At 44.7% G+C, this 26,290-nt stretch overlaps 2 protein-coding genes across 6 annotated transcripts; one reads left to right on the top strand and one right to left on the bottom strand.

Annotated features, from left to right (window-relative positions):
• Nucleotides 1-2,158: 2,158 nt before the first annotated feature.
• On the top strand, nt 2,159-12,820 carry DNAJA2 (DnaJ heat shock protein family (Hsp40) member A2). Its single transcript, XM_080352267.1, has 9 exons — nt 2,159-2,324; nt 4,989-5,048; nt 5,988-6,211; nt 7,269-7,349; nt 7,668-7,801; nt 9,417-9,613; nt 11,203-11,347; nt 11,521-11,648; nt 12,049-12,820. The coding sequence occupies exons 1-9, from the start codon at nt 2,247-2,249 to the stop codon at nt 12,235-12,237; spliced, it is 1,236 nt and encodes a 411-aa protein (XP_080208393.1). The 5' UTR covers nt 2,159-2,246; the 3' UTR covers nt 12,238-12,820.
• Nucleotides 3,662-23,991, bottom strand: LOC308045162 (borealin-2-like). 5 transcript variants are annotated; one of them, XM_080352269.1, is made up of 11 exons: nt 23,687-23,991; nt 23,245-23,373; nt 22,310-22,456; nt 21,722-21,762; nt 21,318-21,378; nt 20,634-20,701; nt 19,807-19,874; nt 18,507-18,605; nt 17,418-17,550; nt 17,104-17,190; nt 3,662-4,726 (listed from the first exon to the last, which is right to left on the bottom strand). In XM_080352269.1, exons 1-11 carry the CDS (start codon nt 23,820-23,822, stop codon nt 4,607-4,609), a joined length of 1,089 nt encoding a protein of 362 aa, XP_080208395.1. In that variant the 5' UTR covers nt 23,823-23,991; the 3' UTR covers nt 3,662-4,606. The 5 variants fall into 5 exon arrangements, with proteins under 5 accessions (XP_080208395.1, XP_080208394.1, XP_080208398.1 ...); XM_080352268.1 differs by lacking the exon at nt 3,662-4,726 and adding an exon at nt 12,956-13,666; XM_080352271.1 differs by lacking the exon at nt 3,662-4,726 and adding an exon at nt 14,719-14,766.
• Nucleotides 23,992-26,290: the final 2,299 nt, after the last annotated feature.

Raw genomic sequence — 26,290 nt, 5'->3', positions numbered from 1 at the left:
TTTAGCCACATATGTTAAACAATGCAGTTACCAAAGGCTCTACACACAGCCTTCAAAAATACCAAAGAAATATACCTCTCTTTATGACTTTTTTTTTCTTTCTGCACATCTCGGAACCAGACTAATAATTACAGTCCACAGGACTGTCTTTTCAGTAACTCTTCTGTGCCCTTCCGCTGTTTTTCTCCCTCCAAAACTAGTCTCCATTTTCCTTTGAAGGTCTTGACTGCTGCCACACCTGCAACACCAGAGGCAGACATTACCATCATCAGATTATGTGAGACTGACTAAAAGCAATGATGGAATTTAGGGTCCCAGAAACACCAGTCTAATGTAGGAGAAGAGACGCTACCAGGAGATTGCATTTCCCAATACAGCCATCGCAACCACAAACTGAACAAGAGTTCCCCTACAAGCAACAAGGAACAAAGCACCCAGATCTGGAATCTATTCAAATTTCTACCCCACAAATCCATATATTGCTTTAGAGAACCCTTTCTGCTCTCTCCTGTGCTAGGTCAGCTGCTCTCAGCAGAGTCCTCAGGGCTCAACCTTGTGCCCCCTTCTCCAGGATCCCCCAGAAGCCAGGGAGCTGCTCTGGATTCTGACCCATCCACCACCAGCAGAGCCCAACGAGGGGCTAATGACCAAGAGGCCACACCTGAGGAGGAGCTGCACTCCTGATCAGGCCTTAAGAGACAAACCTCTAATTTAAACACAACTGGGCTTTTTATTTGTGGCATCTAGTCAGGGCCCCGGTGTGCCACTTCAGGCTTAGCATAGTGAGTAGTGCTTTTTCTGAGAGCCCAGAAGTGGAGCAAAAACCAAAAATGGAACAGAAGGATACCAGTGCTATTTTTATGTACCGCAGCTGCAGCAATAGGTCCCTGAGGAAAAACATGTTGGTGCTTGAGGCTGGGCAGCATGTCAGAGAATTGTGGTCAATGGGGCAGAGTCCAGTTGGAGGCCTCTATCTAGTAGGGTCCCTCATGGGTCAGTGCTGGGGCCGGTATTATTCAATATATTCATCAATGATTTGGATGAGGGAATAGAGTGACTGTCAGCAAGTTTGTTAATGACCCCAAGCTGGGAGGAGTGGCTGACCCTGGAAGCTGTGCTGCCATCAGAGACCTGGACAGGCTGGAGAGCTGGGCAGGGAAAAATTTAACGAAATAGAACAAGGGCAAGTGTAGAGTCTTGAATCTGGGCAGAACAACCCCAGGTTCCAGTGTAAATTGGGGAATGACCTGTTGGAGAGCAGCGTAGGGAAAAGGGACCTGGGGGTCCTGGGGACAGCAGGGTGACCATGAGCCAGCACTGGGCCCTTGTGGCCAGGAAGCCAATGGGACCTGGGGTGGGTTAGAAGGGGGTGGTCAGTAGGTCAGAGAGGTTCTCCTGCCCCTCTGCTCTGCCCTGGGGAGATCACACCTGGAATCTTGTGTCCAGCTGTGGCCTCTCAGTTCCAGCAGGACAGGGAACTGCTGGAGAGAGTCCAGCGCAGCCACCAAGATGCTGCAGGGAGTGGAGCATCTCCCATGTGAGGAAAGGCTGAGGGAGCTGGGGCTCTGGAGCTGGACAAGAGGACACTGAGGGGGGACTCATTCCTGGGGATCAATATGGAAAGGGGCAGTGTCAGGAGGATGGAGCCAGGCTCTGCTGGTGACAACCAGGGACAGGACAAGGGGCAATGGGTGCAAACTGGAACACAGGAGGTTCCACTGAAAGGTGAGAAGCAACTTGTTGGGGGTGAGGGTGTCAGAGCCTGGCCCAGGCTGCCCAGGGGGGTTGTGGAGTCTCCTTCTGTGCAGACATTCCAACCCGCCTGGACACCTTCCTGTGTAACCTCATCTGGGTGTTCCTGCTCCATGGGGGGATTGCACTGGATGAGCTTTTCAGGGCCCTCCCAAGCACGCTCCCCTCACCCCCGCTCTCTCCTCACAGCCTTTTCCCGCCTCCCGTGCGCGGTGGCGCGAGCCCTCAGTCCCGCCCCCCGTTCCTCTCCTCCCCCGGGACGAGCGCCCCCTGCCGCGTCGCGCCGGAACTGGGTCAGCGGCCGAAGTGTGCCGAGGGGGCGGGGCCGCGCCGCCGAAGGGCGAAGAGGGCGGGCGGGCGGCTCCTGCGTCGCGGCGTGGTGACGTGTGGTGACGTGTGGCGTGTGCGCGTGACGTCGCGGGCGGCTTTCGTCCTGCTCCCGGTCTCGCCCTCGCTCGGCCCGTCCCGGCCCGCGCCCGCCGCCCTCTGCCGCCATGGCGAACGTGGCCGACACGAAGCTGTACGACATCCTGGGGGTGCCGCCCGGGGCCTCCGACAACGAGCTGAAGAAGGTGCGGGGGAGGGGCGGCGGCGGCCGGGAGAGCGGACGGTGGGGGAGGGGGCGGCTTGCCGCGGGCCGGCTGAGGGGAGCGGGCGGTCCCGCCGGGGGCCAGGGGAGCGGGGCTGAGGAGAGGCCCGGGGAGCGCGGCCCGCCCGGCCAGGCCTGCGGGGGAGGGCGCGGGGCTGGGGAACGCGCCGGGAGCCGGCTGTGCCGCCCGGGTAGGCCGCGCCGCGGGGCCGAGCGGCGGGGCCGGGCAGGGCCTGCAGCGCTGCGGGGAGCGAGCGGCGGGCCCGGCCGTGCTCCCGCGGCCCTGGCTGGCGCCCCGGGACTCCGCTCGTCCCGTTCGCGGCCGGGAAAGGCCTTCGGGCTGCGAGACCCCGGTGAGGCCCCGCGGATCCGCCCCATTGTCTGCCTCACGTGCGGGCCCCGCTGCGGTTTCGTTTTGCCCGTGGATTCGATCACTGCTGGGGGGAGCTGAACAAAGAGGCGACGGGAACACTTGGAGCCGGGTCAACAGTGCGCAGTTCGCTGCGGCTGTTTAATTCTGTATTAACTTTTAGGAAAGGACTTAATGACCATTTACTCGTGCGGGGGATAATTAAGCAGCCGGTTTGGGAGCAGCGAGCTGGGTGGTGCTGGGATCCCAGCCTTGTTGTGCAGGGGGAGGCGATTGCGGTGTGGAAATAGCGTTAGAGGCGGAGGGCGTGCGGGGAGGAGATAGTGCCGGGCACCAACACCAGCCAATGCAATATGTTGGGGTTTTTTTCTTACTGAATTCTCTTAAAGGTATCTGTGCACAGCGAGAATGAAAATCTGACAGTAGTTTTCCCCTTGGGTAACCTGTGCTGCTCAATATTAATTGCTATAGATTAGACTTATGGAATGTAAAGTTGCCAACTCCCTGCAACACCAAGAAGTTTGTCAAGGTTTTGTTGTCAGTTAAGTCACATGGGATGCCTTATTAATAAGATATTTTAACTTATGTAACAGGAAAACAAATAGGTAATAGCTCAGTCAAAAGTAAATGAGAGAACAGGTTTTACACCTTAAATTTACCTTTATTGAAGTTATAATGTGGTGCCAGCGTAGACCTGGATTCTGGATCTGTTTCTGATTAAGTAAATAATTGTCGCTTCCTTGGCCATGAGTGGTCTTAAGAATTGCTCTAAACTGGAATGCTGTTATCAGCAGAGACATGAGAGCATTCTCGTTTTAAAGATCACCACACAAGTTCCTTTTTCCTGATTAGGTGATGTTATGCAGGTTTTCAGTTCAGTGCTCTATGGGTTGTCTTTGGGTTTTGGTTGTTGTTGTTTGGGTTTTTTTTCCCTTGGTTAGATGCCTTAAAAATATATGGGGAAAATCCATTACTGTTACAGAATATGTAGGTTTGTGGAAGATTATTCTTTGTTACTGAGAGGCAATTTGTGCTATAAGACCTAAGATTTTTGTTCTTTATGCTTACTGTGGTTTAGAATATTTGGCTTGTAATATTAGTGTGCTATTTTTGTTTCATTAGTTCCTTATCAAACTTCATTTCTTGATTGCCAGCAGAACTACATGGAGTATTTTGAGATAATCATTAAAGTGAAGTAACTGCAGATACAAAAAAGGAATCTGACTTGTTCCAGTACAAAATGGAAAGTTGTGATCTCTGTCAAGCTTTGTGTGTGAAGCTCTGTCAGCATTGCAGTTCTAAAGAGCTGGTTTAGTTGCTCAGTTCTACAGAAATAGAGCTTGTGAAAAATCCTCTCGAAGAACCAGTGTTTTGGTTGTTTGCAGTTGCTTCACTGAAGCTTTTTTATATGTATCATTTTTAAAAAAAAAAAAAAAAAAAGGACTGAATACCATGTAATTTATTAGTATCTGTCCCCTGATTGCTACTGGGTGGTGTTGAGGTGGAGTGGGACAAGAGTTGAGGTCTTTACTGTCATAAACGCAAATTGTAGGAAAACTCTCTGCTTGTCCTGTTGTTTGCTTTGATCCTCTATGAGCAAAACAGATGAAATGCTGCTGTGGAAAAGGTGATGGTCCTGAGAGTCCAACTACTGGTCAAAAAAAAGCATTCTGAGACATCCTTTCTGGAGGTTTAGCTGTACTTATTCCTCGTACTGTTTCAGAACAATAAAAGTTGAATAAAAGCAATGACCTATACACTTGTGCACATGTAACTCATACACTTAGCTCAAAGTGAGGAGAAATCTTCCATTGTTTATAGGTGAGGCCGAATAAAGTGATGATTTTAGGATTGACCGTCGGTTGGCGGTGGAGCTGAGGCAGCCATCTTTTTGTTCATGTGTCACTGTGATTGAGGCGAAAGACAAATGGGTTGAAACTTAAATTGTTGTATTGTAGGTTTTGAGTGGGTTCTGTAGAGTAAGTCCTTTTAATGAGAGTCCAACGTGATTCTTCCTGTAAGATAATGAAAGTAAGCAGGAAAACTAGTTCTAGCTATTGTGTGCTATAGTTGTGTTTAAATCCAAATGTGGTTAATTTATGCATATAGTAATGTTAGGGTTTTTTGTATCACTTCAACTTATGAGTGATTTTGAAACACTTATGTTGTCACTCCACTTTATTAGGGTTTTCTTTCTTCCTGAAGACACTACTTGTGTTTCTCAGAAAATAACTGATTAATCAAAATTGAAACTAATTTTGTACCTCTTTCAACTAGGCATACAGAAAGCTGGCCAAGGAATACCATCCTGATAAGAATCCAAATGCAGGGGACAAAGTAAGACTCTTTTTTTTTCAACTCCTGTAGTTTGTTAAACAGTAGCATCTGAGGGACCAAACACAGGTGTTGGGGTGTTGCTGTTACAAGTTGCTCAAAAATAATAACTGTGAGAGGGAGCCCTGTCTTGTCTGCTTCCCAATCTCAAAATCTACCAGTGTACCTCATGAAAAAAATGCAGCAGTTGGCTGAGTCAAATTGGTTGAGAAGGTAACGCTGAGGGAGAAGCGGCTTCTCTTCATCTGCTGGGATGATGTCAGCTGGCATTGGCATCTACAGAGGTGTTTGAAAAAGATAGTCAGTTTTCCAAGTTTTCCCACTGTTGAAAAAAACATGTCCATGTGGAGGTTCTTGAAACTGCTGCAGCTTAAACCAGGTTACATATGTGGGAAAGTTGAATTAGATTTGTTATGCTAATATGATTTTTAAAAAGTCAATTAAATTGACTCAGCTGGTTCTCTAACAGAACTGAAGTTCTAATGGTTGCTCAGAGGTGAGCAGAGATGACTATGAAAAGCTATTCATTTGTTTTGAGGACAAACACGTTAATTTGCATTTTAGTAAGTTGCTTGGTTGTTAGCATCTTTTAAGTGTAATATGTAATTGGGGTTTTTTTGCCTCTTGGCTACTCCAATATTGCGGTTGGGAGTTTTCTTTGGATGTATTTTTTTTGTTGTTGTTTGTAAAAAAAACTATCTTATGCTAGCCTCAAGAAAGAACAAAGTCAATGAAGTTTTGCAATAAAATGTCATTTTATGGTAAGAGGTAACAGAACTAAGCCCAAGTCTGACTTTTAAGTCTCATGTATTAGAATGAGGATGGAAAACTGCTCCGTGTACCTTCTAAATTGGGTGTTAACGGCAGGCAAGCAGCAGTAGTAAAAAGCTCCCTTGAAGTTCTAAATTATCATGCACTGTCTTGACTCTGTTCCTCTTCTAGTTCAAAGAAATAAGCTTTGCCTATGAAGTATTGTCAAATCCCGAGAAACGTGAATTATATGATAGATATGGAGAACAGGGTCTTCGAGAAGGTAGCGGTGGAAGCAGTGGAATGGACGATATTTTCTCCCATATCTTTGGTGGTGGATTGTTCAATTTCATGGGTGGGCAGAGTAGAAGTCGTAATGGCAGAAGAAGAGGAGAAGATATGATGCATCCACTCAAGTGAGTATCTTGATACTGCAGTTTGGACTTTGCACCTTTCCTGACCACATTTGACTCATTGGCGTTCACAGCGTGATAACAGCTGCTGAATGTGAACTGCACAATCACTGGGAATGTGTGTGGTGCGTTTGATTTTTGTGGTGGTTTGGGTTTGTGTTTTGGTTTTAAGCTGTGCTTGACTGTCATGTCTGTGTTTTGTAGATCTCTGCTTATAGTCATGACTGGCTTTTTGCCTGCTGAGCAGGTCCTTTCTAAGTTCTTAAGTCAAGCTGCATCTTTCCTGTGGTTGGCAAATCCTGCTTAGTAAAGTCTGTTTACTTTTACATGCTTGCTTAGTTTAGTAGCTAGTATTGCATGCTGTGTTGTTAATTAGCTTTGGTTTTGTTGTTATTTGTGAACACTGATGCCAGGCAACCTTTTGAGTTGAAATTTCTATCCACCAACAGACCCTTTTAGGAGAAATACTAAATGTGTTCATAAATGTCTATCAATATAGGGAGATTATTGAAGTTTGATAGTGTATTCAAGAGCTTCTATACAAAGTTGAAACATGAACAAATCTAAAGAATTAAGTGGCCTTAGGTACATGTTAACCCCTCCCCACTAAACTATCTCATGTGGGAAGCCCAATATAGTAATAAGTGTTCTGTATTCTTATGTGTGCATGCTGGAAGTATTGTCAGGACTATCTAGAGAGGTTTCTTTCTCACCTGCCTGGTAGAATTTAAAACAACCAACCAACCATGACTAGATAATAAAATGTAAAATGCTAGATCAGCTTGTTTCCTATTGAGAAACACAAGCAACCCTATCTTGCTGCTTCTGATTAAATTACAGATTTTTTTTCTGAAACTATGTTCAGGATTACATGTGTATATTTATATGTATGGAATATTTTTAAATGACTTCTTGTGGAACCTGAAACGGTGCTTTAAAATGTTATTTTATTAGCAGATTTAGTCTTTTTATGAAGATCTGTTTTTCTTTAATTTGTCCTAGGCAAGTATTTTAATTACGTGGGGAAAGTAAGTTGTTAAATGATAACTTTATTTTGTAGAGTCTCTTTAGAAGATCTGTATAATGGAAAGACAACTAAACTACAACTTAGCAAGAATGTCCTTTGTAGTGCATGTAATGGGTAAGTTTTGTGTTTCTCAGTTCTCTGGTTGCTTTGTTGGCAAAATGGTGTCACGAAGCGTCTCCTACATCAGATCTGTCAGTATTTGAGTGTCTGGAGCCTGCTCTCAGAATAGAAAATTGTTGAACTTGAGTGATACTGTTGATAGAACTGTAACTATTCAAGGGCTTTGTTTGGGGGGATGTGGGGAGGAGAGAACCTAATTATAATTGGCAGTGCAATTAGGCACGTTAACCTACTGATGCAGAGGGTTTTTTTTTTTTGTTGTATGTTTCTGAGAAAACCTACTTTTCATGCAACTGGTGCTTTCTATTCCAGGCAGGGAGGGAAGGCTGGAGCCGTTCAGAAATGTAACGCTTGTCGGGGTAGAGGTGTCCGTATCATGATCCGACAGCTGGCTCCTGGCATGGTGCAGCAGATGCAGTCCGTGTGCTCCGACTGCAACGGAGAAGGTACGTCAGGATAACCCTGTCACTGCATCAGCCTCCTGCCAAAATCACGGGAGGAGCTGACCTGGGACAGTTGTGCTCCCATCTTGTCAGTTGGGCCTTGGACAACATGGAGAAATTGTTTTACTCAGAACAGCACCAACAATTAGTGTTTAATGTAATGAAAAGCGATTTAGAAGCTTGAACAGTAAGGATTGATTGTTTTTTAAAAAACTTAGGTTTGGATATTACTTATTGCTATTACTTGTGTTAAAACCACAATCTTGGCTTTTACTTTTAGGAGCTCTTTGTCTTTTTGCAGTCTCCTAATATCCAAGGACAGGTTTGGCTTAAAAATGGAAATCTAAAGTTGCATTTTTAACCTGATCAGATTAAGATACCTTTTGCTGAATTGGTTGTGTTTGGGGGAGCAAGTTCAGCACATGGTCTGTGCTTCATGCGATTCCTTTTTAGAGCTGCAGTTTGCAGAGAGTCATGTAACCTTGTGGATGTTACTGTTCACAGTGCTCTGAAATGTCAGAGTTGTATTTTGTGACTAGTCAAAACATTTAATAAGTGATGTTGTTTTGAACATTTTGTTTTCACAGCTTACAATACTTAACCTACACGTTGAGTAGTTCCAAATGCATCATAATGTTATGTTTAGTTTCACATACAGTAGTTTACACTGGCAAGTTTAATGTCTTAAGCCAATTGCATCTGCTTGTGGCACTTAAGGAAGTATTGGAAATAAGTACTGAAATTGTACAGTGCATGTGGCCTAATATTTTGGTTACTCTGTACAAAGACAATAGCTTACCTGAAAAATAAAGATGAAATAGAGAATTTAAGCTGCTTTGGATAGTCATCCTTCAGTTTGCTGGAAAAAGTAATTGCCCTGCTACAGGTGACAGACAATGTGAAAAACTCTTCCGTTTCAGAATACAAAAGCGAAATCCCTTATGTGTGAAAAAATGCTCGATCCTTATTTTGGGAAGAGCCTTGGCTGAAGCTGTGATTTGACCAGTTCCCTTCCCCTTGTTTTGTATGCAAGACTCCAGTTTTACTGGCTGTGTTTCCACAGTACTTGGTGGCGATCAGTGACCAGAACCCGTCATCTGTTCTTTGCTATTGTTAACGGAAGTGGAACTAAGTTTCTGAACTTCACTGAAGTAGTTTAAAATTTGTACTCTGACTTTGAAGGGTTCGGTTTAGTTTTAGACCATCCTTTCTCTTATAGTTGCCATCTTTCAGCATAACAAGGAATGGAAAAGTAGGTGCTTTTGTTTTTGTAAGAGTAGTAAGTTGAGTGGCAAGGAGACTGGAATCAAAGTAAGACTTAAGGAAACTAGAAGCTATAGACAAAGTCTTATTTTGCCTTTGTTTAAAGCACACTGACTTTTCAAAATCCTTGATAAGACAGCTTGGAAGGTTACATGTTTGTTTGTTTGTTTCCTTCCCCCTCTTCCAGCTGGGGTAGATTGAGCCTGGCTTTCCTCTTGGCAGCAATTCTTAAAGCAACATCTCAATTACTAGTTGTGTTGCGTGTATTCCTCAGCATACTTTATTTATTGATTTTAATTCAGAATTGGATGCGATTACAAGGAAATCTCTGAACTCCAAATTTGTCTTTCTTTAGGTGAGGTAATTAATGAAAAAGACCGCTGTAAAAAATGTGAAGGGAAGAAGGTGATCAAAGAGGTAAAAATACTTGAAGTCCATGTAGACAAAGGCATGAAACATGGGCAAAGAATTACATTCAGTGGAGAAGCAGATCAGGCTCCCGGTGTGGAACCAGGTGATATTGTCCTCTTACTCCAAGAAAAGGAGAATGAGGTAATGCTTTTGAGTTTATATTTTAAACACCTTTTATCCTAGTCTTTCATATTAAAGTGATATAGACGGCTGTTCATTTTAAAGTAATTCATGCAGTTGCAGCTCTGGGAGAAATGGTGAATAGCTTTTAGTAGATTGACAGGAAGTAACGTGGCTTTTGTGGTGCGCCAGAAAAAACTTGGTGAGTCTGTAGCCAGAGGACGTGCAGATTCTGGTGCTTCGTGCTACCGATAAAAAGCAGCTTTCCCAGGTAGGCTTGGGCTGAATGGGTAGAGTGGATGCAGGGAAGAGCCGTTCAGGGTGTTAACTGCAAGCTGCTTGTGACACTAACAAAATTCTTCTGGTGTGGCAGGGAACTCCTATTAAAATGGCCAGATGGTGCTTTCTATCTCTGCTGCTGCGGTTGTGGAAATAGAACTCTGAATGCTGATGGTACTGATTTGTTTAACAAAACAAAGAACCACCATTATTTTATATGAGTTTAAGGCTTATGCTTACTGTATTCTGGAGTGTATACATTGCACTTTTGAATTAAATATTGCAATTTATATTCTTTGTTAAAACTCCCTTAGGACAGAGTTTTGAATGCTGTTGTTTAGAAAAACGAAGTCTTACTCTGGTGAAATAAGAAATAGTTCGTGTTATACTCTGGAACAAATGTTAAATGGAATGGTGGGGGGAAGTTCTGCTCTGACACAATAGCACTGGGTACAAAATTAAATTTCAGTTATATGTTAAGGAGATAATGTTGGTCATCTGAAAATGAGGTACTGTGTAAGCTTTTCAAAGCTGCGTCAAGGACTGCTAATTTGTCAATTAGTTTTGCATAGCTCTTTACATACTCTTATCTTCTTTCTTCTGCAATACTGGTTGGAACAGAGCATTGCAGTTGATTTTTGACTATGATAAGGGAGAAACAGGCTGTAACAGAACAGTCGGATGTGCATGACAGCTGCAAACTCCAGATGGTGGATGCCACTTCTGTCTTTGTTTTCTAATGAACTACATCTAGTTTTACAGTACCATTCTGAAAAATACCTTGTGTCCTAGTAAGTAAAACCAGACTGTGAAGCTTTTAGTGTTCTTAAAATCGCCCTTGAGGTGGGAGTCCTGGTTAAGCCAGGGCTCAAGCTGACATCTACTGACTAGACTCCTGAGTGATACAGCTTGAAGATCATGTGTGACAGCTGTGGACTAAGCGATCGAAGCCCTGCGGTCAATCAGGTGGCCGAAGCAGCAGTGCAGGGTGACTATTAAATGCAGGAAACAGAGCGGGGGGTTGTGCTCTGAACTGTCGGCAGGTTTGTTCATAGGCTGCTTGTGTAGGTGCTGGCCGTGAGGCTGCTGGTTTAACTGGAACCTGGCAGCACAGCACAGAGTGTGGTTTCACTTACCTTAGGTGACACTTGGATCAGGCACAAACTTTCCAAGAATATTAAGCTATTTTAATTAACAGAATCAAGTTAACTTTGGATGAAGGCTGTTGCTCTGACATTGAATTTTAAGACTAAACAATAATGATGAGTTGTGTGGAGGTTGCATTATAGGAATAGAAAAGATAACTGCTGGTTTGGGGTTATTTTTTTAAGGTTTTCCAGCGGGATGGGAATGACCTGCATATGACGCACAAGATCGGACTTGTTGAAGCACTGTGTGGATTTCAGTTCACATTTAAGCACCTTGATGGACGTCAAATTGTGGTTAAATATCCTCCTGGAAAAGTAATTGAACCAGGTAAGCTTGACTTGATAAGGATGACTTTTACTACACTTTTGTGATTCTTGAACACTTAATCTCTTTCTTGTTGTCCTGTTAAATGAACCTGGGCTAGAGAAATGAAGAGAACTGTGTAGAGAAATATTTGTTCAGAAGTAGCACTCTTTAGCTTCCTTCTCTTTGAATTACAGGCTGTGTTCGCGTAGTTCGAGGTGAAGGAATGCCACAGTATCGCAATCCTTTTGAGAAGGGGGATCTTTACATTAAATTTGATGTTCAGTTTCCTGAAAATAACTGGATTAGCCCAGAAAAGCTTTCAGTAAGTATGCAGCGTGTGCGTGTTGTACCTCACGTGCGTGCTTTCAGTGCTTACATTTAGATGCAAGTACAATTGTTCTTATGTTGTTTGTGGGCAACATGTAACTTGAAAATACCCGTTGGAATATGAATTTATTCATCCTGTGTTTGAGCTGTGCAGATGTGGGGCAGGAGGGACAATCTTCCTGCTGCTGTGTGATAAGTTTTCAGAGTACAGCTGTATTTACTGATTGCACTTGGGCTCGGTGATACATGGAGCTCTTGGTTTTCTTTAAGTGGTGCAGGGTTCACATCAGCGTAGACTTGTAAACCAAACCTGCTCCAAGAGGGAGTCTTGGAGTTGTGAGAAACTCTTGAAGATGTAGATGCAGTACTGAATGCACTTCTTTTTTTTGGGGCAGGAACTTGAAGATCTTCTCCCAGCTAGACCAGAATTTCCCAATGTAATTGGTGATGCAGAAGAGGTAGATCTTCAGGAATTTGATACCACTCGTGGTTCTGGTGGCGGCCAGAGACGTGAAGCATACAACGATAGTTCTGATGAAGAGAGCAGCCATCATGGACCTGGGGTACAGTGTGCCCACCAGTAAACGTTTGTCTAAAAAGTTGCACAAGGATTTTCTTTAAAATTTTGCCTGACTTGTTTTCAACAATCCAGCTGGATTGTATAAGTAATCCAGATGAACCAATGGACATCTATTGCTGTATGTGTAACTTTTAAATTGGTCTATAGTATCTACAGAGTGTAATTTAAACTAACCACAAGCTTACATCTTCATTTTGACTGTGTAGCAGAATAAAGCACTTGAAAGGAAGACGAGACTCCTTTTCACATGGGTTTTAAGTTTGTCCTCGTATCTGTGCTTGATTTTTACCAGTTTTGTGTAGATTTTAAGTTTCATCTTTTAAATTCAAATTCTCCATTGTAAAGTTTGTGTACAACTTGTCCTGAGGCTTGGTATTTGGCTGCACCTGCATAAGCTGCTACAAGTAGAATAAAGAATTTCATAGCCTGTATCTATCATCTAGATGCATGGTAATTGGGCTTTGCACATAATGGGTTTAGAGCTGACTGGGAACAATGGAAGACTTAATTAGAAGTGGTTGTAAGTTTTTTCTACCATCTTGTGAACGGTTTCTGAAATTAAATAAAAGCAGTTGGTGTATAATATATTCCTTTTGCCTTGTAGCTCTTACTTGCCCAGTGCCTCTAACTGGTCTGTGTATGAAGGTGTTGTAGCTGGTGGACGTTTCATATACAGGGGAGGCTGCAGGTGCTCTCAGACCAGGCTGCAGTTAAAAAATTGTGTGCCGCATGTATACAAGTCTTGTCTTGAAATGTGCTGTGACTAAATGAGTGTGAGGAAGGCTGCAGCCATTTCCCTTTGCATGAAGAGAACACAAGGATATCAGAGTTCACTCAAGATCACAAAACCTTTTAAATGCAGCTGATTAAATCCCCAACTAACAATGTCTTTCTCTCAGCCTTTAAATCCAGTTCAAAGCATGAGCCAGCCTGACTTCTAGAGAAATGTTTCCAGTTTGAAAAAAGTCTCTGTAAAAATAAACATGATGGTTGATTTAACAAGAGATCAGTATCGTATGTGACAAAAAAATGTAGAACCTGGAAGCATACTAAATGTAGATGGTTTTGTGACTTTTCCAGTAGTTGTACTTTGTTTTAACTATTGAGACACTAAGTTCCCCAGCTTCAATTCTGTTCCTCTTTATGTAAAAATACCACAACAAAGCAAAACTGTGACCTTAAATAATGATTAGGTGCAGTGAGTTGTTGAAGCGCTTTGTTAAATGTGTGTGTGAACTTGGGCTGCTGAGCTGCTTCTCCCCACTGAGTTTCTGCCTTGGTGAGGAGGTTGGAAGGTGCCTCTACTTTCCTTCACAAAGCTGTAGTGTGAATTGTTTAATTATTGCTGAGGTAGTTGTTGATGCTTTCCCAGGGAGGCTGGGTGGGAATCTGCGTTTCAGTGTTGCTGAACATCTTGTCCTAGACTCTGAAACCTGAAGCAAGAATAAATACTGTTTCACCTCTGTTTCAGTATTGACCTTTTATGCTGTGGCATTCTCAGCTGCTGGGCCTTGACTTCCATTTAGTGAAACTTCAGGCTGCTTTTACTGCAGCTGTGGTTACACACTGATCCTTTCTCCTGCTGTATTTCTCCTTAACCTGGAATGCCTGAACAATTAAAACACCTGTTTCTGCTTTTGAAGTAGTAGCTTTAGGGTTTACCTCCTCAGAAACCAGAGTGTGGACTCTATAAAACTTCTTATCTCCTTAATTTAAAATTTCTTTTCTCTGGGGGACAGAGGAAGGATGCGTGGTGAAGCAAAGGGGCCGAGGCAAGGTTAGTCACTGTATGTAGTGTGAGTTTGTCCTGTCGCAGTCCTGGGCTGCCATTAATTTAGGCTCCTGACAGCATCTTTTAATGAGCGGTGCCCTTGGTTACCTGCATTATCTGTATTTCCCTTTACAAAGTAGTGTAGAAAAAAGTCACATAAATTCACAATGTGTACTGTCTTGGTCTCAATATTTAAGTTGCAAGCAATGCACCGTGACAATTACTAATGCTTGAGTAGTTTACTGATGAAATTTAATACTTTAACTGGGCCCATGTGACTATCCTATGAATAATCAAATAAATGTGAGTGTTCTCAGTAATAAACAGCTGCAACTTAGGTACTTTGTTAGAGGTGGTACTATAAACAAATTAGTATCTCTCTATGCTGGGGGAGGAAGAAAATGCCACCACCAGAACTGCATTAAACCCATTTTTTAGTTGATACTTTTTAATATCTTTAATATTGGCCTCAAGAAGCCCAAAGGAAAACAACTGTTGAGCTCATTTTGTGCCACCTCTTCCTGCATCCTCAGTGACAAAACTGACTGCAGGTTGACTCTAGAAAGTCTGATCTGTCCTCTCACCTGTGTTTAGTTTCCCAGGGTGTTGCCAGCGAGTGTCTGCTGTGACCGTGGTTTGGTGCTTGTTCACAGGACAGGTGAGGCCAAGTTCTTTCGAAAAACAGGTTTGCAAAGAGGTCAGCAGTAACCAGTGGAAGGTTACTGCTGCTTGAAGCCTCTCTTAGCAAATTTAAAAGGAACACTGTGGATATAAAAAGAATTCCAGAGAGTTCCTCTCTCAGTGAGAAGTCCTAAGGATGACTTCAGTTGACTGAAGATCCTTGTGCTTCAGCACAGTGAGCATCCCGTGAACTCACTGTTGTGTCAAGGCCCAGAAACACTTTCCCAGCTCTTCGTAGGAGCCTTTTAGTCACAAAAAAGCTGATCTCTGAATCACAGCTCAGAAAACACTTGAGATCAGGCTGGATCACACACGAGCAGCTCCTCCTGTGATGTTATCACAATAACAATACAGGCCTGTCTTACAAAGCGTAGCTGAAACTGGAAAAGCTGCAGACTTCAGTACTGCACTGCAACTTGAGCCACCTCAGTGAACAGGTAAACCATTCACAGTGAAATGTCCATTTAACTGCAATAACCAACAGCTGATACCCCATTGATGGAGCACTCGTATCAACTTCAGGGAAAATCAACATTAATTCAGGTTAAACGACTGAGTTACAGAACTATTCCTTTTTGTAAACATCATGTGTAATGTGTTTGAATGAGAGATTTGTTCCTGTATTTTCTGGTTACCATGCAAGAGCACAGTTTTAATGCAGGTTTAATAGTGTTTTAACTTCACATTCTTTACCAGTTTTGTCTCCCATGCCTTGGAAAACTTTCTATTTTTTCCTTATTTGAAACTTGTGACTTTTTGCTTCCTTAAATGCAGCAAGGGTGAAAACAAACAGAAGAAAAACAGATGTCTTAGTTCAAAGGGCAGGAGTCTTTCATATCCCCCCTTGCTGCACTGAGAACACTTGAACTGAAACCACTGGCACAGTAAAAGCCAAGTGCATCCTCACCTTCTAAACATACTGGAGCAGCAGAGTGACCGCTGGACCAGCATCTTTACCTGGGAAGACAGGAAAAACCTTTCCTACACGTTCCTCAAGAGTACATGAGCACTACAAAACTGGGGTTGACAGTGCAGGTTGAGTGCACCTGGGTCAGTACCGCACAGGACCAGAGACAAGTGCTGCTCTGTGTCAGTCACATATGCTGCCACACAACTCAAGTTCCATGCCTTAAAATGCTATTGAAGAATTCAGCTTAATTCCAGAATTAGATTCAAGGAGAAAATGAAACATGAGTAGAAAACCAACACTACGTTCTGCTCGGGACATGCAGGGAAGAGGCATTCGAGAGCTCTATGCTTGGGAATAGCTCTGATGAAAAACAAGAATATCAGGAGTTAAAACTACATGCAAGCTCTTACTGTTAATTTTGTGGTGAACTGAGGTTGCGTGTTAACTAAGCCTTTCATTAAGAAGTTGGAGAAGTGGATTTTCTGCTGCTTTTTGTATCCTTCATAGAGATAACAGGAATTTAATAATACACATACTGTAAGCTTTTACTGAAAAAAAATACTGGGTAGTATACAGCTTTATTAAAACATAGACATTCTCAAAACACTTCAGAGGCAGCAAGCAAGGGCTGTCACGAATACTCTGCAGTCACAAGACACTTCCATTAATTCATTTTAGCTGTTGCCTTTCCATATAGTACAGTCAGCTCACTCTAAGGGGGAAAAAGTCGTTTTAGTTCAAGCTGCCCAACAGAACTTGGAAGAAGAAAGAGTTGCTATTTATTCTAAAGGCAGCAGCGAGCAAGCGCTCGCACCGCCACCGGCAGAGCCAGGCCACGTAAACCAAACCAGCCTCCAGACCTTTAGCTTAACTCAGCTGCATTCAAGTCTACACACCTGCAAGGCTGTAGCTGATTACTATTTCTTCTATCTAGATAGATTTCTAGTGGTGCAGGTTACTTCATCCCGAAGCCCAGGCACCCTCGTCCTCAGGGGAGTCGGGCACCATGTGCTACAGAGTTCTGTTCCACTTCATCCTGCCTCAGAACAATTATCTTCCCCCAGCCAAAGGTCAGTTACTATTCCATTGCAGCGGAGAAGGAACAGGAGTGTAGTTCTCACTCAGCAAGGGACACAGAATAGAGGTTATCAAGGCAGCGAAACTTGGCTTCCTAAGCCGTGGTGAGCACACGATGGAGAGCAGCAGTTTGCTCACGGGGCAGCAGAGACACCAGCGCGGTCTGCGGGGACTGAGCTTCTGCCTCTTGTCCCTTGGGCAGTTACCAAACCGCACATGCTTGTTTGAGTCATTTACTTTGCCAAGTTATCTGCGTGCAGCAGGTCTTCCCTCCCTGTTCATCCCTCCAATTTACAACCACCAATTTAGGTTTCGCCTCCTAAGGGGTAAAGCACTGAGAATTTGTATTCGTGACAGTATCTCACCTGAAAACCTGAGACTAGGCCTCCGAATATCTATATGCAAGCCAACTTATTTATATGTGAGCTTACCACTAAGTTATGAATACGCTGTATTGTGTCTTGTCTTAGCAGCTGCACATCAATATTATGGAGGTCTCCACCAGCCGTACAGAGTGTCTAAACATGAAAAGAAACAGTTTTAGGATAAAAATTATTCTGAAAGTCTTTATGTGCATGGCCAGCTTTCCTGAAAATCACATTCTTCCCTGCTACGCAGCAAAACTGTATTCTTCCTTTTGTTTAGCAGCAACTTACTTAGGGATAGCAAGAGATATTCCTATCAGACTCTTCACAGTTTATCAATTACTTTAAGACTAAAATTAAAAAAAGATTTTATAGCATACCTGTCCATCAGCCAGAGGGATGTTTACAAACGGAACAGTTTTATCCTGGGGTGCTGATTTACTCCTCAGCACCATGCCGTGAACTCTGCCACGACCAGGTTCTGTTCTGCAGACACCGTGGTGTAATCCAGCACTGGAACACAACAGCGTCACCCTGAGCTTGACTCCCTTTGCTCTGCAGGAAGCTGCCAAGCATGAGTCATCAAGCATTTGCAAGCAGTGGTGTTAATTGTTTAGAGACAATCCAGCCCCAGCAGCATCTCCCAGCACCACGCAGTAACGAATCGTGACCATTAATGCTGCGGTCACCTGTTATGCGGGGTTATGGGCCAGCCAGCAAGCTGAGGTCCGACCACACAGTGGCAAGAATATCCACCCTCCTATGGTTTTGGAGAAAGGAAACGTCACGCCCCAGGGTTTCAGATAAGAGGTGTGCTGTGTCTGTCTCCCACAGATGGCGGTATCAAGAAATACCAGAGGTACAGGGCATGCCCTGTGGCCTGCCAAATTCCTGAGCTGCTTTCACAGTACAGTTGTTCTTATGCCACTTCAAAAAAATGTAAGATTTGGGTACCTTCTGCATGGAAACAAGCCTCTGAAATGCACGGCAGGCCAAGGTGAAGCTCAACCACTGGCTGGTTCTAGGATCCGGTTAAGTTACAAGTTTTCTAACCCCTCACTTCAGCTGATGACTCTGCCAAAGCCAAACTTAGGCTCTCAGAATTAGTTTAAGCTGTAAGCTACACCTTAACAACAGCAGATAGGAGTAGAATTTATACTCCAAATCGGCGTGGGATGGGTTGCTTTGGTTTGGTTGGTGTTTGTTGGGGTGGGTTTTTTTGCTCTCTCCTCTTTGGTTTGGTTGTGGTATCAAATCCTTTACCTCCACAAGAACATTAGTGAACATCCCCACTGAAAGCGGGTGGTGTGACTGGCTCACATCCCTGCTCCCAAATTTAGTGGCAGATCATTAGGATCTATTAAACCTAGGCTGATGATGATTGATATCATGACTGATATTAATGTAGATATATAATGTCTTGGTATTTAACAAAATTATTTATTAAGAATAAGGTGAAAAACCCTTACCTTTTAGATACCTTTCCCATGGTTTTGAAATTTGTGGCACCACAATCAGAAGCAAGAGACTTCATGGTGTCAGTCGTAGCTGTGGAAGAGAGACCAGACCTAAAGAGAACAAAGGAAAAACAAAGCGGTGGTTGGTTTTGTTGGATGTTTTGGTTTTGTTTTTTGATTTGATTGTATTTCGTTCTCATCTAGTGCAGCGTTTCAGCAAGGATGGAGAGAGACGGCTGGGGAACCAGAGCTTGCTGGAGCAGCTCAGGGCAGATCTTGTTTAAGTCTCTGTGCAGACAACACGACGGGAAAGGGCGGATTCTGCTCGCGGAGAAGAGGGGGCGGCAATACCCGAGCTGAGCACAGAGCAGCATCCATGGCTTTCTGTCTGAGCGCAGAAAGCTTCTTGGGAAGTTTCTCTTTCAGCAGGAATTGATTGTTCTAGATTACTTCTCAGGATATTTATTCTGAATCCAGAGAACAACATTTTTCCAGTTTTGGATTTTTGCTCAGAAATCTTGATGACAGAAGTTTCTCTCACTCTTATCTCCCTTTTCCCATGCACATTTTGGAGATATAAGGGCATGTGTTTTGGGCCCAGTAATAGTGCACTTGAATAAAAACAACCTTCAAAGACTGAGGAGTTCCACTTCCCCAGGCAAATCAACCTTCCCTAGTTTGATTTTGTTGAGCCAAAATTTCTATAATCCCAATTCAAGGAAATAATTAAACCTGGCTAAGATTCTACATTTTTCTTTTAGGCACATTAAACACTGATGCATTATTTAAACTGCATTTCTCTGGAGGGAGCTGCAGAGTATCAGAGGAAGTGCCGGCGGGTACGAGTTCACACATGGAACCGCAAGGGTAGCGGGAGCTTCTCAAAACCCAGATATCCGCCAGTTCTTTAATTCATTAGATCTTACGGTGAGACCTGAACGTGATCCATTGTGACTGTAAGTCACTCTCAGGTGTTTTTGCAACTGCATATTTTCCTGCTAATGACACCTTCCTTTTGGCTACGTATGAGGGCAAAGGATTACAGAACCATTTATCGCTCCTAACAGAAAAAAGATGTTTCCCTGCCGCACTCTCCTCCACCGAGTGTGGTTTGGAAATCTGTGCCAGTTCCACGGGTTCGGAACTGAGCACCATGCACGGCGGGAGCTGCACCAGCAGCTCGGGGCTGTGCTGTGTCCAGGACCCCGCGGCATCGAGCTGGGTACGAACACATCCACGGCCTCAGATCCCAGCTTCATTCAGCGTTCATAAGCTCAAGTGAGTTAAATAAGCTCTCAAAGGCCAGTCTTACCTAGAAAGAGGGGTCGTTTTGCCACTGAAACCAGAGGCCAATGAAACCAACGACTTTGTTTTGGAAACCTGAAAATGTATATGAAGACTGCAGTTAAAGAAGTGGCATTTTAAGGTAAGATGATAGTTATTACCAGGGAACAATAGTGAAAGGATGCTGATGAAAAAGATGAGCTCAGCCCCATAGTGCTGCCTTTTATATAGTTCTGCATATACATAAAATGGCAAATACACATTCCAAAACAAGAGTTTCATAACACTAAAATGTATTTGTTCATACTGAAGGTCTGTACAAACAACCACCTTTCTAATATACACCCTTCCAACTTGTAAACCCTTAGAATTGATGCCTGTAGCTCTGCACATAATCTGTCTATGTTCTCATCTTGTTCCGCGCTGCAGCGTCGTGCTGAGCTGGTACCACCAATACAGCTGCGCTGCTGGGTTCAGAAAAGGGGCGGACAAGAACGCACAAGTCATTCAAACCTGGAAAAGCACGTTTTAAACCTTACAGAGCGTTTTCTTTTAAAAAAATAAAAGCCTCATCAAAAAGTGGTTCCTCAAACCATCAAGACTTTTGGCAAGTCAGAAGAGAATGACTACACCGGTATTTGCAAGTCTGCACGAATGAGTTACCAGAAGTGCACATACCATATTCCTTTATGAAGTTAGTTTACTACACAGTTTAGCCTTGATTAATTTGAAATACATTGAATTTAACCCAACTGATTTTGCAAACAAACAGCAGGTCTGGTCATGGATCCCCCAGGGCTCAGAGCAGCTCAGAATTGATTAAATCCTTATGCTGCTCATTCAGAGTAAACTTACTTTTTTAGACATTTTCTTTGCAGATGTATGCTTGGCATCTTCATATTGAACAATTGTAGTTACCTTAACTAGAAATACATTAGAAAGACAAGGAAAAATGTCATGAAGAGCACAAAACATCACTTCAAACCCATCTCCCCAGGCAGTGACGTGTTGGTTCTGCTGTCTGACAGGCCCGGGACTAAGTCCAGAGCCAACAACATGTGTTTGTCACAGACCCGGTGACACACAGGGCAGGAAAAGACACGAGAGAACCCCACAGAACAGGATCACATTTCTGTGGCAGTGTCCCTCTTGTTGCATATTCTGGAGAGAAACGGTATTGTCATTACCAACCTCAGTGGGCAGGAGGTCAAAGGGAACCTGTGAGAAAATAGGGGTGACTTTCTGGCCTCTCCTGCCACACTGTAAAGCACCAACAAGTCATTTATATCTGCCTTTTGTCACCACTTTCAGTGATAAATCCAAAGAGCAGGAACTCCTGTGTTTTAAACACCTCAACAGCAGCACAGCTCATGATCCTCCACAGCAAATGCTGGGGGACCTGTATGTTATACTTCTAGTGATGCACTTTTCCCTCCTGTATCCCTCCAGCTTAACATTCAGTTTATAATTACTCAATTCAAACCAATTAAATAAAAACAGAAATGAAACCCCAAGCTGTACATGAATGGGCTGACTTGCCTTTTCTGCTGTTGGTCCTCACCAGTTTTGGATTGGGTATGTCTTCCAGAGAGCAGTCAGCCTGCAAGAAACATTCACCCGACACGGGAAAGTCAACAGATTTTGCCCAGTAAATGCATGTTATCCCACAAAAGACAGTGGCCTAAAAGGGCATTTAAAAACTGACCAAAGTGGGACTGGCTCAACACTAGTTTATTTTTCCAGAAACATCTGGACTTCTGCCTGCAGATGACCCTAAAGCTTTAAGTACTGCCCACAACTGCACCATGGCTGTCTGTCCAGCCTTCTTGTATCATCTTCTATTTAAACAGACAGCCAAACCAAATCACTTGTCTGAACTGTTTACAGCAGGGAGAGGAATTCTGTTCCATAAGATGTGATAAAACTTGAAAACACACACTTACCACCACAGCAGCAAGAGCCACTTCCTCCCCTCCTTCCAGACCTGTAACTCAAGAAGGTTTAGCTTGTTTATATAGTATTACTTGCATAATTGTTATCTGCAGGTTCTTATCCTATGGACTATGAAGCTGAACAAGTAATTCAGGATTGAACAAGATTCAAGTCTTGTAGGACAGTCACTCCTACAAAACAACAATTAAAATCTTAGGCCGTTTCAGCATGTTTAATCTTTGCAAGGATACTAAGCGTAGTCACACAGAATATAACCCAAATTCAAAGGAGAAAAAAGCCCATACATTGCTCTGCTGAAAGTCAACGCTTTTGGGCAGAAGCTTTCAAGACAGACATGGAAATGCAGATGCAGCAAAGGCTTACAGCAAACTCAAGTTCTCCAAGAGTCTTAGGTTTGGTCTTTGGGCAGCCCCTGCAATTTCCAGCTGAAAGGCAGACTCCAAAAATATCAGTTCTCACCAGAATATTCATCCAACACTGACCACATCCCACTGCTTAAACTGCTGCATAAATGCGAGGCTAAAATCAAACTGGTTCACTCATCGTCACAGGTAAATGACTAGATGAGGAAGGCTCACAGAGTGTCAGGAGTTGAAGGGCCCTGGAAAGCCCATCCAGTGCAATCCCCCCATGGAGCAGGAACACCCAGATGAGGTTACACAGGAAGGTGTCCAGGCGGGTTGGAATGTCTGCACAGAAGGAGACTCCACAACCCCCTGGGCAGTCTGTAGTAAAAGACTTCAGATTAACAGAACACAAAATCTCTGGAGGTGGAATGAACAGACAGAAAAAAGTGCTTAAGTTTTTATGCACACATAACTCCAGCCTTGTCATGATTCCTTGTCTCTTCCGATGACTGAGGAGCACACACAAGGGAAGGTTCCAGGTTGCACACACTGCCAGCTCTACAGTGGTGTCAGTGTTCAGTCCCTGCACTCCGCACCCTCACCCGCTCACTGTGCTCAGCACACATGGTCAACGCTCATGGGCAGCACCGAGTTCATCGGTTTTCTGGTATCGGCCAAGGGCACATCTCACTGTGCCATGAGGATGCTGAAGGGAGTGGAGCATCTCCCGTGTGAGGAAAGGCTGAGGGAGCTGGGGCTCTGGAGCTGGACAAGAGGACACTGAGGGGGGACTCATTCCTGGGGATCAAGATGGAAAGGGGGAGTGTCAGGAGGATGGAGCCAGGCTCTTCTGGGTGACAGCCAGTGACAGGACAAGGGGCAATGGGTGCAAACTGGAACACAGGAGGTTCCACTGAAAGACGAGAAGAAACTTGTTGGGGGTGAGGGTGGCAGAGCCTGGCCCAGGCTGCCCAGGGGGTTGTGGAGTCTCCTTCTGTGCAGACATTCCAACCCGCCTGGACACCTTCCTGTGTAACCTCATCTGGGTGTTCCTGCTCCATGGGGGGATTGCACTGGATGAGCTTTCCAGGGCCCTCCAACCCCTGACATTCTGGGGTTCTGTGAGCTGACGCGCGTCCCTTGCAGGTCCCACCACACTCACTCACTCAGGAAATCTCTCCTTCTCATGTTCCTGACGGCAACCGGCATTTTCAGCAGCTCCACTGCAAATGCCTTCTCAGCAGTTTGCAAGAGCGAGCTGAGCTCTTCCTTCATCTCCTGGATATGTTCCTTGGCTTTAAAACAAAACAGGCTTTCATTGCCACACGCGTTATGCATTTTCAGGTACAAGCGCTGCGGGAGCCGATTAAAAAATGAAGCGAAGCAAACGTGTGACCCGCAGCAACCGCCCCGGGGGCCGCAGGCGAAAGGTACTCAGGCTGCCGAGAGCGGGGACGGGAGACGCGGGACGGGCAGGGCCAGAGGCGGCAGCTGCACTGAGGGGAGGGCGGCGACCTGAGGCCCCGTGCGCTACACCCGGTCCGGCCGGTGCCGCCCCCGCCCGCCCGGAGCGCAGGGCGGCCCCTGCCGTGCCCTGCCCTACCCTACCCTGCTGGTTGAAGTCTCTGAGGAAGAGCGCGAAGCGCTGCTCCTTCTTCTCCCGGCACACGGTCCCGCGCTCCGGCCCCACGCCCGAGTCGCTGCTGCGCCGCTTGCCCGCGGCCATGCGCACGGACACTGACATGGCTGCCGGCCCGCGGGACACCTGCCCGGCCCGCGGGGCTTTTGTAAGAGCGGGGGCTTCTCCCGCCCCTCTGCCCGCCCCCGGGCCCGGCGGACACACCCCCGGGGCGGCCCCGGCCCGGGAGCGGCTGCGGAGCGAGGGACGCGGGACGGGGATCGCGGATCGCGGGGATCGCGGATCGCGGGGATCGCGGATCGCGGGGATCGCGAGTGCCCGCCCCGCGGCGCTCGGGGCCGGGCAGACCCACGGGGGCCGGTGTCCACGCCCACGCTGTTCCGGCGGCGCAGCGCTAATTGTGTTTTGTTAATTAGTTGGGAGCGGGGCCGGGGCAGCCCGGGCGGTGCTGGAAATCTCGGCTGTGTGCGGGGGACCCTGGTCAGAGCCAACCTTTGTTTTGAGCTACTTCACCGCTGCTCAGCGTGCAGAACACGCTTCCAAGCTGGCGAAGTGAGTAACCTGCTGTGCCTGGTGCAAATGATGACAGGTTGTGTAAATCTCAGGTGAAGAGAGTATATAATAAATATGTAACGATGTGGAACGTTAGAAAGGCATGGCGACATCAGTATTGAACATATAAAACCATTCAAAGCCGTACCCTTAAAAGCAGAATTCCTTGCAGAAACTTACCATCTTACATGCATCCAAATAGAAAATCACAGCAGAGGTATATCACAGGTTTTGCACAAACGATCAAACCAGTATTCCTCATTGACCAAGGAACTGTGCAAAAAGGAATTCAGAAATGTTTTAAAGCACTCGCGGTTTTTGCACAGTGCAGGTAGTGGATGTTGCAAACTAAGTAAGGTTTTTCTGTATCACATGTGTCTGGCTCGGTGTCCTTATCTCCTGCTCCAGATGGGACAGCCTGTGTCACTCAGAAAAAGCTGTGAAAAATCTGACAATTCATTATATAACTATTTTTATATCAAACCACGTTCTCCTTTGTAAAGCAACCAACCTGCTCCCCCAAATCCCAGGTAACTGTTTCTGCTGCAGAAAACACTCAAATACCTGATACAAAGAAGAGCGTAGCCTGCTTTTGCTTTTTAGCAGTGCAGACATACACGTGTGCCCGGGGAAGAACTAGCTTCCCTTTCCCTAAATTTCATTTTCTTCTGAATTACCAAAGAGCACTAAACTCATTCTGAGGTGTCACTGCGAAAAGACAATATTGTGGTGCTCTGTAAGTTTAATCTCATGCAAGCCTTGTAAGAAGTTTTTTGAAAAGGAAACAGCTGCAAATACCAAACAAACCCCTCGGCAAAGCTTTGGGGCCACGGCTGATGAGCCTGAAGCACTGATGGATCCTCTCCGTGAGGAATGAAGTCTGGCTTGCTCAGCTCCTGCTCACAGCGCCTTGCAGCAAACATACAATTGACCAGGAGCACAAAACATGTCTAAGACCATCTCTAGGTAGTCCTGCCTTGGTGGGGAATAGTTTTGTGGTTCAAAGTTTGACAAATTTCAAGTCCATAAATTGGAGTGATGCAGAAATGAATGATCTGGTCCATGGATCAAAGTAAATCCCAGTTTGAACATGGAGTTGAATGCCCCACAATCCAGCAAGGGTTGCTTCGGTAACACAGGAAATTGAGAACTATTACCTTTTTTTTAACATGGCTTTATTATTTGGAAGTCTCATACATCTGAAGTACCATTGTAAGGAGCACCTGTAGGAAAATCAACCCCAGAAGCATGCATTTGAAAGCAAGGATTGTCTGTTATTAATGAAAGATTTCAGACACATGGAAAATAAGCCTCTTTTCTTAGCTTTACAGGATTATTCCACAATGCACATGAACCTTATCACAGTACCTACAAATATTGTGGATGGACAATAGAAATCACCACCCTTCCATATGACATACATAGAGAACAAATTGTTATCCCTTATAATGTCAGAAACATAAAAGGCACCAGAACAGAATGTTTAGAAAACACTCAGTTTATACTGTTATATTTTGATGTAAAAGTGTAAGAATTGCTGTCCCGACTTCAAACAAAAAAAACCTTTCACGCCTGTAAATTATAATCAGAAACTTGTAAATCTTTAATTTTTTTTCCAGAAGTATCAGGTGCAAGTGCAAGGCAAATATAAAATCTATCGACTTACTAGATTACAAATATTACCCCATGAAAAAGCTGTAGTTACAAAAATATAAAAAAATACTCTAACTGCCATTGTTAGATCTCAGCTTCAATCTACAAGGCATTGCGAGTCCGGAGCCAGGTCTGATTTGGACACATTCCTAGAATAGGAAAGTGCTGTTTGTCTTGGTTTTACATCAATATTCTGACCTCTTCCTACGGTTTTGCCTCCTGGGTTTGTTTATCAGTGCGTATGAAGAATGCCAGGCGGCGAGCGCTAACAGCTACAAGGTTCTATTACTGGATGGTGCCAATGTCAGCGTTCTCAGTCTGCTGGACCCTGAGGAGCCCATTTCTCCAAAGATCAACGCACCATTTTT

The sequence above is a fragment of the Nesoenas mayeri genome (genome assembly GCF_963082525.1).
Source record: "Nesoenas mayeri genome assembly, chromosome: 12".
In the NCBI taxonomy this organism is placed as follows: Eukaryota; Metazoa; Chordata; class Aves; order Columbiformes; family Columbidae; genus Nesoenas; species Nesoenas mayeri.
Note: the sequence above shows the minus strand (reverse complement) of the source record. Positions and strands in the feature narration are given on the sequence as shown.

Bases quoted from the DNA above. Each gene is read 5' to 3' on its own strand.
- LOC308045162 (XM_080352268.1), bottom strand. From the start codon at position 23,822: ATGTCAGTGTCCGTGCGCATGGCCGCGGGCAAGCGGCGCAGCAGCGAC. The intron at 22,457-23,244 runs GTGAGTGAGTGT...CTTTTACTACAG, and splicing joins GAGAAGGAGAGATTTCCTGA to ACTGCCCAGGGGGTTGTGGA. The intron at 20,702-21,317 runs GCAAGTCAGCCC...ATGTATTTCTAG, and splicing joins GAGGACCAACAGCAGAAAAG to TTAAGGTAACTACAATTGTT.
- DNAJA2 (XM_080352267.1), top strand. From the start codon at position 2,247: ATGGCGAACGTGGCCGACACGAAGCTGTACGACATCCTGGGGGTGCCG. The intron at 2,325-4,988 runs GTGCGGGGGAGG...TCTTTCAACTAG, and splicing joins CCGACAACGAGCTGAAGAAG to GCATACAGAAAGCTGGCCAA. The intron at 7,350-7,667 runs GTAAGTTTTGTG...TTTCTATTCCAG, and splicing joins CTTTGTAGTGCATGTAATGG to GCAGGGAGGGAAGGCTGGAG.